This window comes from Cucumis sativus, chromosome 7, assembly GCF_000004075.3.
Source record: "Cucumis sativus cultivar 9930 chromosome 7, Cucumber_9930_V3, whole genome shotgun sequence".
Classification (NCBI taxonomy): Eukaryota; Viridiplantae; Streptophyta; class Magnoliopsida; order Cucurbitales; family Cucurbitaceae; genus Cucumis; species Cucumis sativus.
Genome location: NC_026661.2, coordinates 1,257,348 through 1,274,438, shown reverse-complemented (window position 1 = coordinate 1,274,438; position 17,091 = coordinate 1,257,348). Strand labels below are relative to the sequence as shown.

At 31.6% G+C, this 17,091-nt stretch overlaps 3 protein-coding genes across 3 annotated transcripts; 1 reads left to right on the top strand and 2 right to left on the bottom strand.

Annotated features, from left to right (window-relative positions):
* The first annotated feature begins 587 nt into the window (after positions 1–587).
* On the top strand, positions 588–4,212 carry LOC101208648 (lysine histidine transporter-like 8). The gene is made up of 5 exons (XM_004144882.3): positions 588–1,053; positions 1,164–1,300; positions 2,501–2,928; positions 3,053–3,184; positions 3,413–4,212. Exons 1-5 carry the CDS (start codon positions 698–700, stop codon positions 3,899–3,901), a joined length of 1,542 nt encoding a protein of 513 aa, XP_004144930.1. The 5' UTR covers positions 588–697; the 3' UTR covers positions 3,902–4,212.
* A 437-nt stretch (positions 4,213–4,649) lies between these two features.
* On the bottom strand, positions 4,650–7,927 carry LOC101215215. The gene is made up of 3 exons (XM_004144827.3): positions 7,157–7,927; positions 6,474–6,659; positions 4,650–5,082 (listed from the first exon to the last, which is right to left on the bottom strand). Exons 1-3 carry the CDS (start codon positions 7,619–7,621, stop codon positions 4,786–4,788), a joined length of 948 nt encoding a protein of 315 aa, XP_004144875.1. The 5' UTR covers positions 7,622–7,927; the 3' UTR covers positions 4,650–4,785.
* A 1,283-nt stretch (positions 7,928–9,210) lies between these two features.
* On the bottom strand, positions 9,211–10,711 carry LOC101214206 (signal recognition particle 43 kDa protein, chloroplastic). Its single transcript, XM_004153526.3, has one exon. The coding sequence runs from the start codon at positions 10,403–10,405 to the stop codon at positions 9,338–9,340; it is 1,068 nt and encodes a 355-aa protein (XP_004153574.1). The 5' UTR covers positions 10,406–10,711; the 3' UTR covers positions 9,211–9,337.
* Between the last annotated feature and the right edge of the window lie 6,380 nt (positions 10,712–17,091).

The following is a 17,091-nucleotide window of genomic DNA, read 5'->3' as shown; positions in this document are numbered from 1 at the left end:
GTCAAGAAGATTTTTTTCTATTAATAAATTAGATAACGTTACATATATTTTAATAATGTCCTTAAATTAAGATATATATTCTTAATTCTTATATGGATTCTTTCATGTGAAAGAATAAGATATTAAATGGTCCACAACCCTAGCATGATTCTTTTTTTTCAAAGAAAAAATTATCCTTATTAGAATTATGGTATTTGAACCAAATAAATCTATTCACATAACAAAAGATTTAAACCAACATAACATTCTAAGATTTAATGATATAAGTAATTATATATAGTAAATGAAAATCAAAATTAGCTATGATTTTACTTTTTAAAATTATTTTAGAAAAAAGAAGTCAATATATATATACACAAAAGAGAAGGCCAGAACTTAATACTCTTGTGTTGACCCCTATATAATAAATTCAGTTTCCAACTATTTTCCTTGACCGCTAGTAGTAGAAAAATGGTGTCATTTGCTTTCACAATCCAACCTCACAAGCTGCCATTTTGAATTCCAAGCTATTATTTTTATAATTCAATTTTTTAAAATTCCAAGTTATTTATTCCTCCTCAATTTCTGTTTATATAAAGAATCCAATTTCAGGTTTTGATGAACCAAAAATAGAGCCCTTAACAAAAAGGTGGTGGAAGGGCTTGGAGGGCAGCAGCTTTTGATCATCAAACCCTTTAATCCATTATTCTAAGCCCCAATGGATGAAGTAACTGAAGCTACCCCAACTGCCACCCCACGGGTCGTTGCTCCCCCGGCCCAATTCCACTCCCCGTCTCTAACTCGGTCGCCGCTACTCTCTACCGACGACCGGATAGAAGCTGCGGCATGCAAAACTCCGAAATCGTCTAGCCCCAGACCAAGATTCAATATCACTCCTATTGGAAGTCCGATTAGAAGAGCCCTAAACCTAACCAGGCTCGACCCCCATGACGCTTGGCTTCCGATCACTGAGTCCAGAAATGGAAACGCATTCTATGCTGCCTTCCATACGCTTTGCTCTGGGATCGGAATCCAAGCCCTTGTGCTTCCTGTAGCCTTCACCATTCTTGGATGGTAAAATTTAAAAAGAACATCACAACTAGTTTAATGTTGTTGAGTTTGTTTTTTAATTTTTGTGGACAAGTTTTGAATATATATATGTGTGTTTGTATATTGTATTGTAGGGCTGGAGGAATAATAAGCTTAACAGTGGCTTTCATATGGCAACTTTATACTCTATATTTGATGGTTCAACTTCATGAATCAACAGAAACTGGGTTGCGTTATAGTAGATATCTTCATCTCTTTAGTGCTTCATTTGGTGAGTATTTTTCTATCCATTATTTTCATTTGTGCCCTTTTCATAAACCATCTTTTTTTTTTCGTTTTAAAAAATTAAAATTTCTTTTTCTTTCTTTTTGGTTTTTTAAAAATACATGTGTTCATTAGTTTCAGTAAAAAAAAATCACCTTTATTTACTTTTCTTGTGTGTTTGGGTAAATAAATTTCAAAATATAAAATAGTTATATAAATTGTCAAAAACCAATAATCAAATAATTATCAATATTAAAAGATAAATTCTATTATTTTTAATGACAAAATCACTAAAAATATTTTTAAATATAGGAAAAAAAAACATTTACCTGAGTAGGGATATTTTTTTTTGTCATTTTTTAAATATTAGTAAATAAGTTGGTTAGTCTGCATATAAATATAGGAAAATTTTCGCTATGGTTTGATTTCACTTTCCTTTGATTTTTCTTTTTTGAGAAAGAAAAAAGTGAAAAAGAAGTTTTTTAACTTTTGTTTTTCATGGATTTTTAAAAAATATGAAAATTTCAAGGGAAATTACATACAAGAACAAAAATATTTAGAGAAAAAAAAACTCATGATACCATTTTTTGCATATTACAATTAGTTATATCATATGACTATGAGAGATAATTATAGGGCTATTAGGGGGTCATCACTCCTAAATTTGCTATTTTTGTAAATTTAAAAAATGTTGTGACATGAATTCTATTATCACACCAAAAGCTCCAAATCCTAATATGATTATAAAAATTATAAGACAATATAATCTGAAGAAACTAAAATTTAAATTCTTTTAAGAAAACTAGTTTCTTGATAAACATTGTTTGTATTGTATTACAAATAGATATTCGATCGTAGGTCAACTTTTCAAAACCAATTAGAGTTTAGCTCAAGTGATATCTGTCTGTGCTAAAATCTAAGAAGTGTTTGATCCAAATTTTTCAATCAAGCACGTTTAAGAGGTCTTTAGATCCAAATTATTTTCAATCATGTTTGTATATTTTAAAAAAAAGTCAACTTTCCAAATAAATTTAAAATTAAGACTTGATGTAATTGACATAACTATATTAAAAATTAAAAGAATTTATTTCGATTTTAAATTTTATTTTGTGGAGTATACAAATATGGTTTTCAACATCTATTTTAAAATCTACCTTTAAACCTTAGCATTCTGATTATTGAATAATTTAATTTGTACTGTTGATAGGCAACGGGCTTTCAAGGCTGCTGGCGTTCTTCCCTATCCTATACCTATCGGCGGGAACGTGCGTGGCTCTGATAATCATTGGAGGCTCAACTTCAAAGACATTCTTCCAAATTGTATGCGGAACTAATTGCAACCCCAATTCCTTGACTCCCATTGAGTGGTACTTGGTGTTCACTTGCGTCGCTGTCCTCTTGGCTCAACTCCCAAACTTGAACTCCATAGCTGGCGTGTCGTTGATCGGAGCCATCACCGCAGTCGGCTACTGCACTTTGATTTGGGTGATCTCCCTCGTCAAGGGAAGATTGCCCCACGTCTCTTATGATCCGATAAAACCTCCAACTCAATTGGAAAGGGCTTTTGCGGCTTTGAATGCTCTTGGAATCGTTGCTTTTGCTTTTAGAGGCCACAATCTCATCCTTGAGATTCAGGTATATATATACAACTTTATGAACCATTTATACAATCATGTATTTTCTTATATTTTGAATATTATGTTTCTGTTTTCTAGTTTTTGTTTTTCATCTTTTATGGTGTGTGTGTGGTTGGTTGTAGGGAACTATGCCATCGAGCGAAAAACACCCGTCGAGAGTGCCAATGTGGAGAGGGGTGAAGTTTGCATATTTGGTTGTAGCCGCTTGTCTCTTTCCTCTCGCTATTGGAGGCTATTGGATCTACGGTGTTAGGGTAAAATCAAATACTTATCCAACAAATTTTTAGTACTTCATTTCTCAACATCAAGTTATTTAGGGAATATTTAGTAGGAAGTTTAATTACATTTTGTTATAGGCTTTCTTTTTCACTTAATATTTCAACGAATATAAACTAAATTCTACTTTTGGAAATTGTTTTCAACTTCTTTAATTCGAAAGAGAAGAGTTATTCTAAATAGAAATGTACTAAAAACACTTGCAGATACCTAGTAATGGAGGGATGCTTACAGCTCTATACGCCTACCATAGCCGCGACACGTCTCAGTTTCTCATCGGCTTAACGAGCTTGCTCGTGATAATCAATGCGGTTACCACGTTCCAAATCTATGGCATGCCCATGTTCGACTCGATCGAAGCATGCTACACCAAGAGGAAGAAGCAAGCATGTCCATGGTGGCTAAGAATCATCTTAAGAACAGCATTCAGCTTTATATGTTTTTTTGTGGCAATTGCGATACCGTTTCTGGGGAGCTTGGCGGGGTTGATCGGAGGCATTGCATTGCCAGTGACATTTGCTTATCCATGTTTCATGTGGTTGAAGATGAAGAAGCCAAAGAAATATGGAATTGTTTGGTTGGTTAATTGGGTTTTGGGAGTTTCGGGGATGGGGCTTAGTTTTGCCATGATTGCAGCTGGGATTTATGTGGTTATTAATACAGGTATTCAAGCTAGTTTCTTTAAGCCTCACTAAAACAAAACAAAACAAAAATTTAGAGCCTTATTAAGTTTAATTTCCTCTAATGGAATATGGCATATGATATTATTTTAGGATTATTTGTGCTTTATATATATATATATATGGTTTTTTATTTGTTTTTTGTTCAATGTTTTCCCATGTGTAATAGTGCTGTAATGTGAAGTGTAATCATACAAGTGTTTTCATTTGTTTAATTTTTGTGTAGGGATGAGATATTTATTTAAAGATGATCAATAATTTGTAGATTTTTATTCCCTATGTTTGGGTGTTCCAATGTTTCAATGAGTTTATAAGCCTTTGTCCGATAACGTTACGTTTTTCTATTTCTTGTTTCTCATTTTTTTCGTTTTCCATTTCTTCTCCTTTGAGAAAGTGCAATTGAAACTATGTTAAATGAATATGATTATTTTTTGAAACTATGTTAAATGAATATGATTATTTTTTAATATATGCTATGAACATAACTTAACCCATAATCTTTTTCTTTTAAAATCACAAGATAATATTTTAAGAACTATTCATCTGGGTCAATCTTGTTATTCATTCAAACCAATGTTTTTCAATTCTGATTGAATGAATGAATAGTAACATTCACTAAGATCATAACTCTTCTTTTTAAAAGAAAAAAACAAAGGACTACTTCAAAAGCTGCTTACAAAGATGTAACTGATGTTAAAAGGAAAAGAAAAAAAAAAAGAAAAGCAAAGAATATATATAAAGTTTAGATACAAGAAAGAAGAGATGATGAAGAAAAAATATTCAAAAAGGCAGCAAAAAATTCATAATATTTGAAATACTTACATTACATATAAATCACATGAAACCTTACCCAAAATTTGTGGAAAAAAACTCCAAAATTAATTAGGAGAATGGGAAGTTCAATTATAAATGCAAGTATTGTTGAAAGAGTGAGATTTTCCAAGTTTGTTGGTGCTAAGAGTGATAGGACATGTAATTGTTGTATGAAATGTAGACTTCACCAACCTCCCTAGAATGTAAGCTCTAGACCTCACAGCCACTGTGAGGTTTAGCGATACCTCGACCCCAGCCCCATCCTGCCGTTGGTCTCGCCAATTCCCTATTGCTGAGATCCCGCCATAGAGCGGGACCTGATGCCCTGCCACCGATGTCACCACCCTTCGAGAGCTTTGTCTCTTTTGGTAAAACTCCTCCATCTAAGGATCATTTTCCATATTTGGTTTTAGGTTACTCAATCTTGTGATAATTATTTGCATCCCACACACCAATGTTTGTTCAAACATAGGACTAAAAGGGACAAGCCAAAAAATATGGTTTTGGTAACTATAGTTTATGTTAAATAGTTCATTGTTGTGTCACAGGACAAATATTGATATACTATGCCTCAATTGTATAGAAATTTATGAGATATTAATTACAATTAGGTAAATGGTCACTATAGTGTTTTGAAACTTTGAACTAAAACCTTATAAGGCTATATTTATTGTTTCCATTTGCTCCATTGGCAATTAAAATATTTCTACATAGTCCATTTAACCTTACAAAGATTTATCATTCTAATCCTTAATTTTCCTAACAAGTCTACCCATTTAATATGTCTTAACCCAACTTGAACGTAGTTGTTGAATTATGATAAATGAATACTAAATTAGGCATATTGTTTCAATTATTTTGATATTATATTAAACGAGACCATTACAAATATAGTAATTATATCTAAACTATTTATAAATATAATCCAATACAGACAAAAAAAAACAGTATATTTGCCTACTTCTCTACACTACATAAAATACAATTTCTTCAAACATATTTTTTTCCACGTAAATAATTGAATTAAAATTTAAATATAAACATTGAAAACCGTAAAAAATAGAGAAAAAAATAAGTACAATGAATTTTGACTTTCTGTGTAAATATTTATCAAATTTTTATAGTTTTGAAAAATACCCTATATATGGAAAATTGGTAAATAAATATTTTTCGAAATATTTGAAAATGGGGATATAATAGAAAATAATTTAATGAAATGTATTGGGTGCAATTAAGATTGTCCCATAATTATACTTATCCGACAAAAGTAAGGCTAAAGGCAGGTTTAAAATAAGTTTAAATGTCCAAAATTTGGTACCACCACCCACTTACCAAATAGATTAAACAACTTAATTAATACATTAATTATTTTTATAAAGTAAGGTAAAAATGTGAAAAGAAAAATCAAAAGGTATGTTAATGTATGTATTTGAAATTTATGAAAACGAGAGAGAAAAAGGGTGGAATTTCCGGAAATGGGGATTTATTTTATATATTGAATTCCAACGGGAAAATTACAAAGAGAAAAGGGTCCCCTATGGGGAAAAAGACTTACAAGTGTTCAGATTTTCAGACACTTGATTGCGAGTGCTAATCCCTTCCCAACTCCCAATGTCCCCCCTCTTCTTCTTTTCTTTTTAAAACCCTTTTTGTAATTATTCAAAACACCCAAATCAATTGCTAATTAAATCTAACCCAACGTGCCTACCATGCCTTTTAAGTTTTCAAAGCTAATTTAATTCCTCCAAGGTGAGAGTGAAGGAGGTAAGGGTACCTGGCCAGAAGCAACTTGGAGCTGCAAATAGTGGAGCTGAATTGGAGTGGAGCTGACATGGACACCGAAGAACGTCGCAGGATTTTTGTAGCTAATCCTGACCGTTGAATTTAATGACATCAGATCCGTTGCTACACCCCCGGGATCACTCCCTGCTTGTACGTTAAACTTCGAGAACACCATACTCTGTCATATCATATCAAATCAAATATCATTTCCTCACCCTCTTTTCTTTTCGCTTTTTCCTTTCATAAGACTAACTCAACTCCCCCATTTCTTTATTTTTATTTAACCACAACCACATCTTATTCTATCCTATCTCTTTTTTCTTATGTTCAAACTCTTTTTTTCTCTTAAATCATACCCAGTAGACCAGGTTGAAATGAGTATCGTTTTTTCCAATATCTATGATATTTCAAATTACTAATTAATACTCAGCAGCTTAAATTGATTTATGGATCTATGTTTATACTCACTTCGACCAAATATTGTCTAATTCTATTGCATCTAACTTATCGTCGACGTTGTCTCAGCTCAGCTCAGTCGTCCAATGACTTTGACTCATTCTTTCTCACAATAATTAATTTAAAAGTCCAAATAAACTATTCTTCCTACATGTCAAAACACAAATGTTTGATTAATAACAATAATAACCAAAAGAAAATGGGGAAAAAATCAGTTACCTGTATAAGGATTTGAGGATGGAAGGATTTGCTAGCGCCCCAGAGGATGAGGGAAAAGACAGTAAAAAGAAGAATAAAAAACAAAAACAAAATCAAGTAGAGTCGAAACTTCCGATTCCATTTCGAATCCCGATCTTCGTTTTCCTCTTCCTCGTCGTCTTCCTCATCATCACCATCTGAATCCTGAGCATGGTGAAGCTTTCTCCAAGCGGACACATTCCCATTCCGATTTTGGTTGATCTTAAGGGAAGCAGAGAATCGTGAAGTGGATGACTCACGAGAATGGTGGATTGGAGAAGCGTGGTAAAAATGGTGGGGAGGTGAACCCATGGGGCTGGACCCGTAAGACATTTTCTCGACATCGTGGTTAGAGGGACTCTGCACGTAGTAGAGTGGGCGGCGCGGTGATCGGGCCGGTGAGGATTGGTCGACGCTCGTGACTTCGGAGTAGGATTTGGCGTGCATTGTTGGGAGGTGGGAAGAAGAAAGGGAGGGGGGAAGGAACAGAGGAATGAGTCTCTGTTTTTTAGTTGAAAAGAAGAAAAGAGGAAGAGAAAGGGTTTTATTATTGATTTTATGAAAATCACGCGCTTATGGGAAGGGCGCGTGGAGAGGGTAGGGGGGGAGTTTCCTTGGGAGGATGCAAGAATGTTTATATGTCTCTCTCTCTCTCTCTCTCTTTTGTCAATTAACAATTTAAGGCTGCCAACTCAGCTTTCTAACATACACTTGGCTAAAACGTCCACGTGGAATCACCAATTATGGATTGAAATGTGTCCATATGTTCGTCTTATAAATTTTCATTACTATCCTAACTAACCAAAATTAAGAGATTTGAATACCATACCTTCATATGTCAATTACTAAACAAATTTTGCCCCATCAATTTTTGTAGAATGGATATCTATTTCTCTTACCTTTTCTAGGATGCAACTTGTATATATACACGCAATATTGAATAATTCATACACACGCTTCTCACACATCAATTTTCATTTTCTCTTTAACATCTAAATTTTCACACTTACGTAGAATTTTTCATTTTATATTGTTTTTAAATTATTAATAGCTTTATAAATTTAATTGAGTATTGTCGAATACTTTTATGTCATATTTCTTAAATTTACAGTTTTATAATATTCATCCCATTGATTTTAGTTTAAAATGAATCAAGTGGAGTGTAGATGGATTAAATATGTATCTAGAAACTAAAAAAAAAATAAAAATGGCTATTGTTTGAAGAATTGAATTCAATCACTTGATTCCATGATTATTGAAAATATGTTTAATCATAATCTGAGTTAACATGTAATAAACTTCAAGTTGTAAATGTGTCAAGAAGGGATATTAAACTCGAATATAGCGCAATTTATTGCATCTAATAAATGCATCCTATCATTTATCATCATAACATTCGTCATTCACAAAGAAAATCAAACACAACATAAAACTGAAAAGGACAATTATAACAAATAGTACAATTAAGAAATAAACTAAAAATAAAGCAGAATCATAAAATACAAAATATTTTGTTAAAGTGATTATCATTAAGCTTAAATAGCAACTAATTGTAGTGGAAAACAATCAGAGTGATAAGAACATGGGATGTGGAGTTTTTAATCCCTTACTAATTTGTATGCTATATGTATACTATTATTTCATTTAATCAGTATATATAATTAATTTGTCAAAGCTAAGGTGTTGAACTAAAAGAAAAGAAATTTTGGTAAATTATTGGCGCTGATTTGAATATGTCCACAAAGTCAATGTATGGTATGAATATTTAAAAAGTAAATATTGGTTTAAGAAAATGATTTCAAAACTTAAGAAATTAGAATCCACCGGTTAAAGGAAACTGGGGGGGCGGCCGTGCCGGCTTCGGTATTTTATCACTCAGGTCAAGGGTTTGTTGGGAGGTCTTAGTTTAGTGTAAATGGATGGATTCAATACATATATATGTATTTTAATCTTCAATATTACTATATTTTATCTACTTAACATATTATACTTTAAATCAAATTTAATCTACCCGCAATCCATAGTAAAAGGACACATTCAAAAAGGAGAGTATATATTATGAATCTCTTCTTTCTTTCTTTTTTTAAGATTTTTCCAATATTAGAAGAAAAAAATCTCTAGTTTAAATACATACTTGGGGAGGAAAGGGTTTGTCAAAGGGCGCTACCAATTACTGGATTGGGCCTGGGCCTTCTCAAACTCGTTAATCAAATCCGGATCCACATTATCCAAAGGCTCCCACGTGGCGTCTTGTATATCCGTCCATTTAACAAGATACTCCATCTTCCCATCATCCCCAACTCTTTTTCCGACCACCGCCTCCGCCACCGCATATTCCAACCCTGCTTCATAATCTCCCACCAAGTCCTCCGCAATCAACCCCACTTTCACCCACTCATTATCCTCTCCATCTTTCCATTTCACCAAGTACTCCAAATTCTCCCCTTTCCCTCTCTTCTCCAGCAATTCCTCCACCTCCGCGTACTCATATACCACCTTCTCCACCGCTCTAATCACCTTCTCCAACCCCAATCTCCTCATAAACTGAACCCTCGGCGTCGCTTTCAGTATCTCCTTCGCTAACTCCAATGCCGTCCTTCCCTTCTCATCGTCAATCTCCGGATCCGCCCCCAATTCCACCAACAACTCCACCGTCTCTGGTTTCACATACCCTGCCGCCATATGCAAAGCTGTAAACCCACCGCTGTTATCACGGTGGTTAAGATTCACTCCGGCGTCCGCCAATATTCTCACACATTCCACAGACCCAAGCCCCGATACAAACAGAAGAGCGGTTCTCCCATCTTCATCCACCGCATCGAAATCGCGTTCATCACCAGAATCTATAAGCGATTTGAGAGCGGATTCATCGGCTTTCTTTGCGGCGGTCCACCAGGGAGTTTCGTACTCGGCTACAACATCTTTGGCGATGAAATCAGAAGGAACCCATGAAGGGGAATGCCCATCTTTCCATTTAATTAGATACTCCATTCCAGTAGCGTCGGGCAGAGCACGGCTGCCGATGATGCCATCGACTTCGCCGTAGGATTCGTCGTCTTCTGGCTTTTGGGTTTGTTGCGTGATGGGTTGGTCGCTTTGAACGGCGTAAGCGGTGAAATGAGTAAAGTTGCGGCGGAGATTGAGATGGGGGATTGGAGAGGGGAAAGGGAGAGGGGTTTTAGGGGGAAGTTTAAGGCGAGAGAGAGATTGATTGAGGAAGACGGCTTCCATGGAGGAATGTGTGGATGCGGTTGTGAAGGAGGAGGAGGAGGAGGAGGAGAAGGGAAGTGGAAGAAGGGGTTGGAGAGGGAGGAACGGTGTCGTTTACAGAAGGTGGGGTATGGAAAATCTGAGATAAGAGGAAATTATGGATAAGGAAATGGATGGAATCCATGGCTGTCGTTTTAGTTAGAGAAATTTTCTACACTTTGTTAGTGTGTTGTTTTTTTGGTTTATTTCACAGCTCTCAACTTTGAATTCGATTTAGTTTATTGAACACTTGTTTTAACCAAATGAATCAACAAACTAAGTGAATGGAAGATTCAATTAAGTTCTACATCCATTCAAATTACAAGTTTTAACTAATTTTTAACACTTTTTTAGTTCAAGGTTTAGTTTCCGTTTTATTCCTACATTTTCATTCATATCAATTTAGTTCAAGGATTTCTTTTTTACATCAAACTTTTCTTTATATCTTTCTAATTAGTACCCTCATTTAGAAAATTTGTTAAAATACTTTTTCTTCCTCCATCTTCGGTAGGATCTAAGTTTATTTTTTATGGAAATCTTGTCCAAGATTAAAATCTAGATTCTAAATTCTCTACCAAACCTTTGCATTTTCCCTATGTTTTCTTATCTTTTCCACTTCTTATATGGTAAATGGTTTCATATGTTTCAACAAGTTTCAAATGGATAATTAGGTCAGATTTGTGAAAGCTAAACAATCTTGGTCTTTCAATATTTCACCAATAAAGTCCAGGAGGATGATTAAACTAATTAAACTAATTTTCTAAAAGAATGATAGTTTTGAAAGATGGAATCTTTTTAGGTTAATTCTAACAATTATTCAAATAAGCTCCTGATCTTTTATATGTTACTATGTAGCCATAAATAATCAAAATAGAATGTGGTTTTTCTTCATTGTGGAAGGGATAAAAACCTCAAACTTCATGTTGGGAGTAAAATTCATATAAGTTGATGGTACAATAATAACAATAATAATGAAAGTATTGATTCAATGAATTTAATATGGAAAAACTCCCTCAAGAAAAGATGAAAGTGTATTTCTAAAAAGTTGGACATAACACAATATGATTTCCCCAAAAACAACTTAGGAAAATAGTCCCATTTGTGGTGTATATTTAGACAATTCGTTGTGGGCTTATTTAGCTAGGCCCAGCCCATGATCTACCAACAACTTTGCAATGAGGGAGAGTTTTACGTAATGTTCTTTGAATGAATGAAGGAGGGAGAGTTTTGCTTTTGGTTTGCCTGTGGAAAGGAAGAACAAAGGGCATCATTTTTTTCAAAAATGTTCCTACACAGGATATTACATTTTCATAAAATAGTTTTTTCTCATTTAAAACCTTGGTTAAAATATCCCTTCTCCGATTTAAAATTAGGTTCCACTATACTATCAAATGTAATTACTAATTTTATTAATATAATAAATAAAATACAATAACTTAAAAGACAAGTTAAGTCCACCCACGAAGAGTGACCTTCAAGTCTCTTAGCAAAAATAAATCTATTTTTTTGACATGAAATTCTAAATCATAAACAGCAAACATACGTTCAATATTTTATTTTATGCATAAATGGTATCTTATGTTGAATGGAGTAATCAAATATTGGATGAGTACAAATTTGATGTTATTTCAGGCATTGCAAGGAGGATAATGAACAACTTATTATTATTCTAGAATCATCATGAATTATAGGGTCAATAATTAATTATTTAATAGTATATTGTTCATATATAGATGAACTCTGTGTAAATTTGGATATTATTTTGGCTTTGTACTCAATATTTCGAAACTAGCAAAACTCATTAATTTGATATTCATTCAATTGTTCCAGTAATGAATTGAATAAATATGGTGCAACCTAATGTATTCAGTTTGTTTAAAAGTGAAAAATTAGGCATGACAAGGTGATTCACCAAAAAAAAATAAATTAAACTCCTTTTTGAAAAGTTTAAATGAGTTTTATAATTGAGTTGTGAAAATAAGAATCCAACTCAGTTTCATATTGAGTTGACTTGCAATAAAAGAAAAGGAATCCTTTAGGTTTGGTGATGGGACCAAAACGGCGTAGTATTCAAAGGCATTATTAATAGTGAAATTGGAGAGATCTCTACGTCTGTGGTTTGGTTGCATCTGGAGCGTTGATCGCCGTCGGATTGATTGTTCACACTGCTAATTGGGCCCAGCTGGAAAGCCGTGTTTTTTCGTTTTCTTCTTTAAATTTGCAGCACATGCAAATTCCGTGTGTCGCGTCACAACTCACGGGGATTTCCACCGTTATCATCTACCCATTTGACGGCTCAACCAAACGCGCCTTTCTAATTCATTTTCCACCCAATCAAATATGTATCATTTTTATCTTCTGCTTTCTTTCTGTTTAGTATTCATTTCGTATTTTATATTTCATTTTATTACCAATTACTATAAACTACTCCATTCTAATTATTATAATACATCAACTCTACCTATCCTAATTTATGGAATTGAGTTGACAAATTAAATGGAAATTAGATCTCAAATTTATAGATTAAAAAAAAAAAAAAGTATTTTCTCTTTCTTTATATTTAAAAAAAGAGAGAGAGAGAAAAACAGAAAGGAAAGAAGTCGCCTTCGGCTGCAATTTGAGAATTAAATTCACATTCTCTTTCTACTCAATTAATCTTAATTTGCTTAGGTGGAGTGTTTTTATTGGTCTGATGTATATGTATGTTTCCTATTTCGCGCCTTTGGACTCACCACCGCTTCCACTTCCACTAATCACTCTTTCATTTTCACTCTCATTTTTAAATTCAATTATTACTTCTTTTTTATTATTTTAATAAATCTTTTTTTCTTTTTTTATTTTGTTAAAATACCATTTTCTTATTAAAATTTATGATGTGGCAGGTGAATAAATGAAAATTAGATAACCAAAGTAAAAATTGTAAAACTTATTTAAGTTTAAAGTCTTATTGATATAACTTCACAAGTTTTGGATCATTTTTTTTTTCTTTTCCTCCCAAAAAGTTTTAATGAAAAATAAATAAATTAAAATTTTAGATAAAAGAAAATAAAATTATGAAGCATGAGCACATGAAGTTAATTAACAAAATTATTAACAATAATAATTCGATGTTGATGACTCAATTATCATTTAGTTGACCTTAAACTATCTATTAATATTTTTAATATCAGATCTGAAATAATTAATTTAGAATAACAAAAAAATATATGTATAAATTTAATAGCATGTGATGGTCAAAATCAAAATAAGATTAAATAAATTCCATGCACAGTATAGAATCTGACTTCATAAATTTATTTAATACTCTATTCTTTGAATTTAAATTTTCATTATTAAGTTTTTTATTTCTTTTCAATTTGTTAATTTTATTTTTCAACTTTCAATTTTTTAATAAAATTTCCAAGTTCCATAATTATATTAGAACTAAACTAAAAAGTTAACTTAGTTGATTGATATAAGATTTCGTTCTATAAATTAATTGATTGTATCAAACCTCAATTGTTGTATTTGTTGAAATTTCTACCTACCCAAGTATTATTGAACTACAAAATCATATTATTATTGTACATATGTTTTAGATGTTTAAATTTCAGTCTCAAATTTATTGAAATAATTAAAGAAAGCTAAATTTGAAAAGTACTTATTAGCTAACCAATAAATTCAAGAAAATAACACAACAAACAAAATACAAAATCAATGTGGAAAAAAAAACTAGAAAAAATTTAATACCAAATTTAAGAAAGGGGAATAGTAGAATAATTTTTGGAAATTTAGGTTATATAAAAAACACAAATATATATATTTAAGCTTTTCTTAATCGTCTGACTTATTTTTTTGAATTTAAACTACACTCATACTTTAGACGATAAAAAAATTTAAGACAAGAGAAGTAACTTAAACTTGAAATTTTATTGAGTAAAATATGCGTTCTATAATCAATTACAACATTTAACCAAAATATAAAACACTACACTTGAACAATTAACTAAAACGCCTAGTAGCTCTTTTCGTGTAGCAACTTCTTAATCCTCGTGACCTACTTGATTTTAACACCTTGAACCTGAAAATGAAAGCTTAAAACACACAAGTCAAAAGACTTAGTATAGTTTTAAGAAATCATTTTTCCATAATATATCTTGTAAATATCATTTTTCACATCAAATCACTTTCACATAACATTTCAAATTGGTCAAATATACTTTTAACATAATCACACATTAGTCAAGTCATTCCATTCGTCAAGGACTTAAATCATTATCTACGCAAAGACTCATCATCTCGTGTGTTAGACTACTAATATGACATTTTCATCATCAACATCCAATAATATTTTGATCAATTCCTTGTTGCCCAGGCCGAGACGCAATGCATATCTTTTATACATTGTCCCGCCTCATTTCACCATGTACATCTTTTATACAAGGTTGCCTTTATGTAATGCCCAAGATTAGGAGAGAGGCATGAATGAACTGATATCACATCTGAATGAGAGGGATCATGAGGACATGAAAGTAATGTTAATAAAAACTTAAAAGAATTAAAAGTTAATACTTATACCAACAAGGTGCACCTAATTCCTTTTCGGTGACTTAATCATAGAACTCCAAATTAGTTAAGCGTGCTTAGCTTTGAGCAATTCTATGTTGCGTGACCTCCTAAGAATATTTCTATGATGCATATGAGTGAGGACAAAACATGCTAAAATGACTCGTGTTAGTTTGTAGGGAGAACTCTCGTTAGTTCACCTAAAGTATCTACTATCTGCACTAACCTACAAACTATTTAGTTTATTTTTTAAAAACTAGAATATATAAATCAACAAGCCAAAAAAAAAAACTCCTCAAAATGCAAAAGCAACTAAGACAACAAAAAAATATTCCAAGCATCAGTCGTTACTGCCAATTATTTGACCAGTGAGTGAGCAATCGACACAACTATGGACATTTAGAAAAAGTGACAGATTCAATGATAAGCAAAAGAAGGACGCAAAACCATAGGCTTAGCTTGGTGCTACATATAAGCGTAGATAGGTCGAATTCAATTGCAACCATCTCCAACCATTTCAGCCTCCATTTCTGGTAAATACTTTAGAAGCCATAAACCCTAAACCCTATCATTGCCTCGATAACATCTTCAGCAAGATTTCATCTGACCAGTCCCACAACGACAATAGATCAGCATGGAAAATAAATGAAACATAACAAAAGCAAAAAAAAGCATCCCAAAAGTTCCTAATAAACCACTAGATATGCACAACCGATTCTTTAGCATTCTTGGCAAAAAAAATTGTAAAAATGATCGTTAATCATTCCTCTTCCATAAATAATTCAACTTAACTAATTTACAAAATCTTTTACCATTATACTTATAACTTTTTAAATCTTAAATTTTATATTTAATAGATTTATTCTTTAAAACTTTTAATTATTTCAATAAAAAAATTGCATAATTTCATTGGTTTATAGTTTAACCATTGAGATAAATGGTTGGTAATAGATATTCAACACAACTATTCATTTAAAAGTTTACTTACAAAAACTAAAATTTATTGACTAAATTCTTTAAACTTTAACTTTTCTTTTTCTTTCTCCAAAAAAAAAAAAAAAAGACAGAAAATGACTTTTATACATATTTTCTTTTTCTAATTATAAAAATACATCTAAACTTTTTCATTTATTTTTTTAAAATGTTCTCTGGGAGAAAAGTTGTAATACTAATCTATTTTCAAAACTATACCTTGGAAGCAAAAGTCAATTAGAACATAGGACAAGAACTATGGCATAAAATGATACGACCCTGATTAAAAATGTAAAAATAGAGAACCCATAAATATATAATTAATAAAAGTTGAATGCAAAAATAATTAGGTAGAAATTTAAAGAAATGCAAAAATAAAAAGAGAGATAATTTGAAATTTACACATTTTTTTTGGGTAAACATATATCATCTCTTTCAATTTTTTTCATCCTACTTGAACTAACAAAATTAGGTAGAAATTGAAAATTTAGAAAACTTATGAAATACACTCATAAATCTTATATCTTTTATCTTTTAGACAATTAAAAAATAAAAGTTAGGAATAATATGTTAAAAAGTAAGAATAAATATGGATCCAAAACAAAGTACAATTATTCTTCAAAACTTGGAGACATAAAGTAGAAGAGTGCAAATGGACTTATTGGTTTGGTTGAAAAACAAAAAAGTATTGGTTCATATTAATTTTTTTATTACACCAAACAAAAAAGACATGTATAAATCCTTTCAAATAAACTCTAGATTACGTATCTTTTACTATTTTAATTATTATCGAGCGTATATCTTTATGATTTAAAAAATAACTCATTTATTATAAAAACGTGCATGTTTGTTATTTTAAAAAAAATGTCCATAAAAAATGATGGATCTTAATCCATACAAAAATAATAATAATTACACCCAATTTTAATTTCAAAATATGGAAAGTAATCTAGCCAAATAAAAACAAAAAAATTGAAATAAAAAAGAAAATTTAATTTCAAATCAACAACATTTTAAAAATATTTATAAAATATACATAACAAAATATCATAATTCATTTATAATATACACCTATCATGATATAGATAGATACAAATTAGGGTGTATGTTTATGTACATCGACTAATTATAAATATAGTGTAATATTTTAT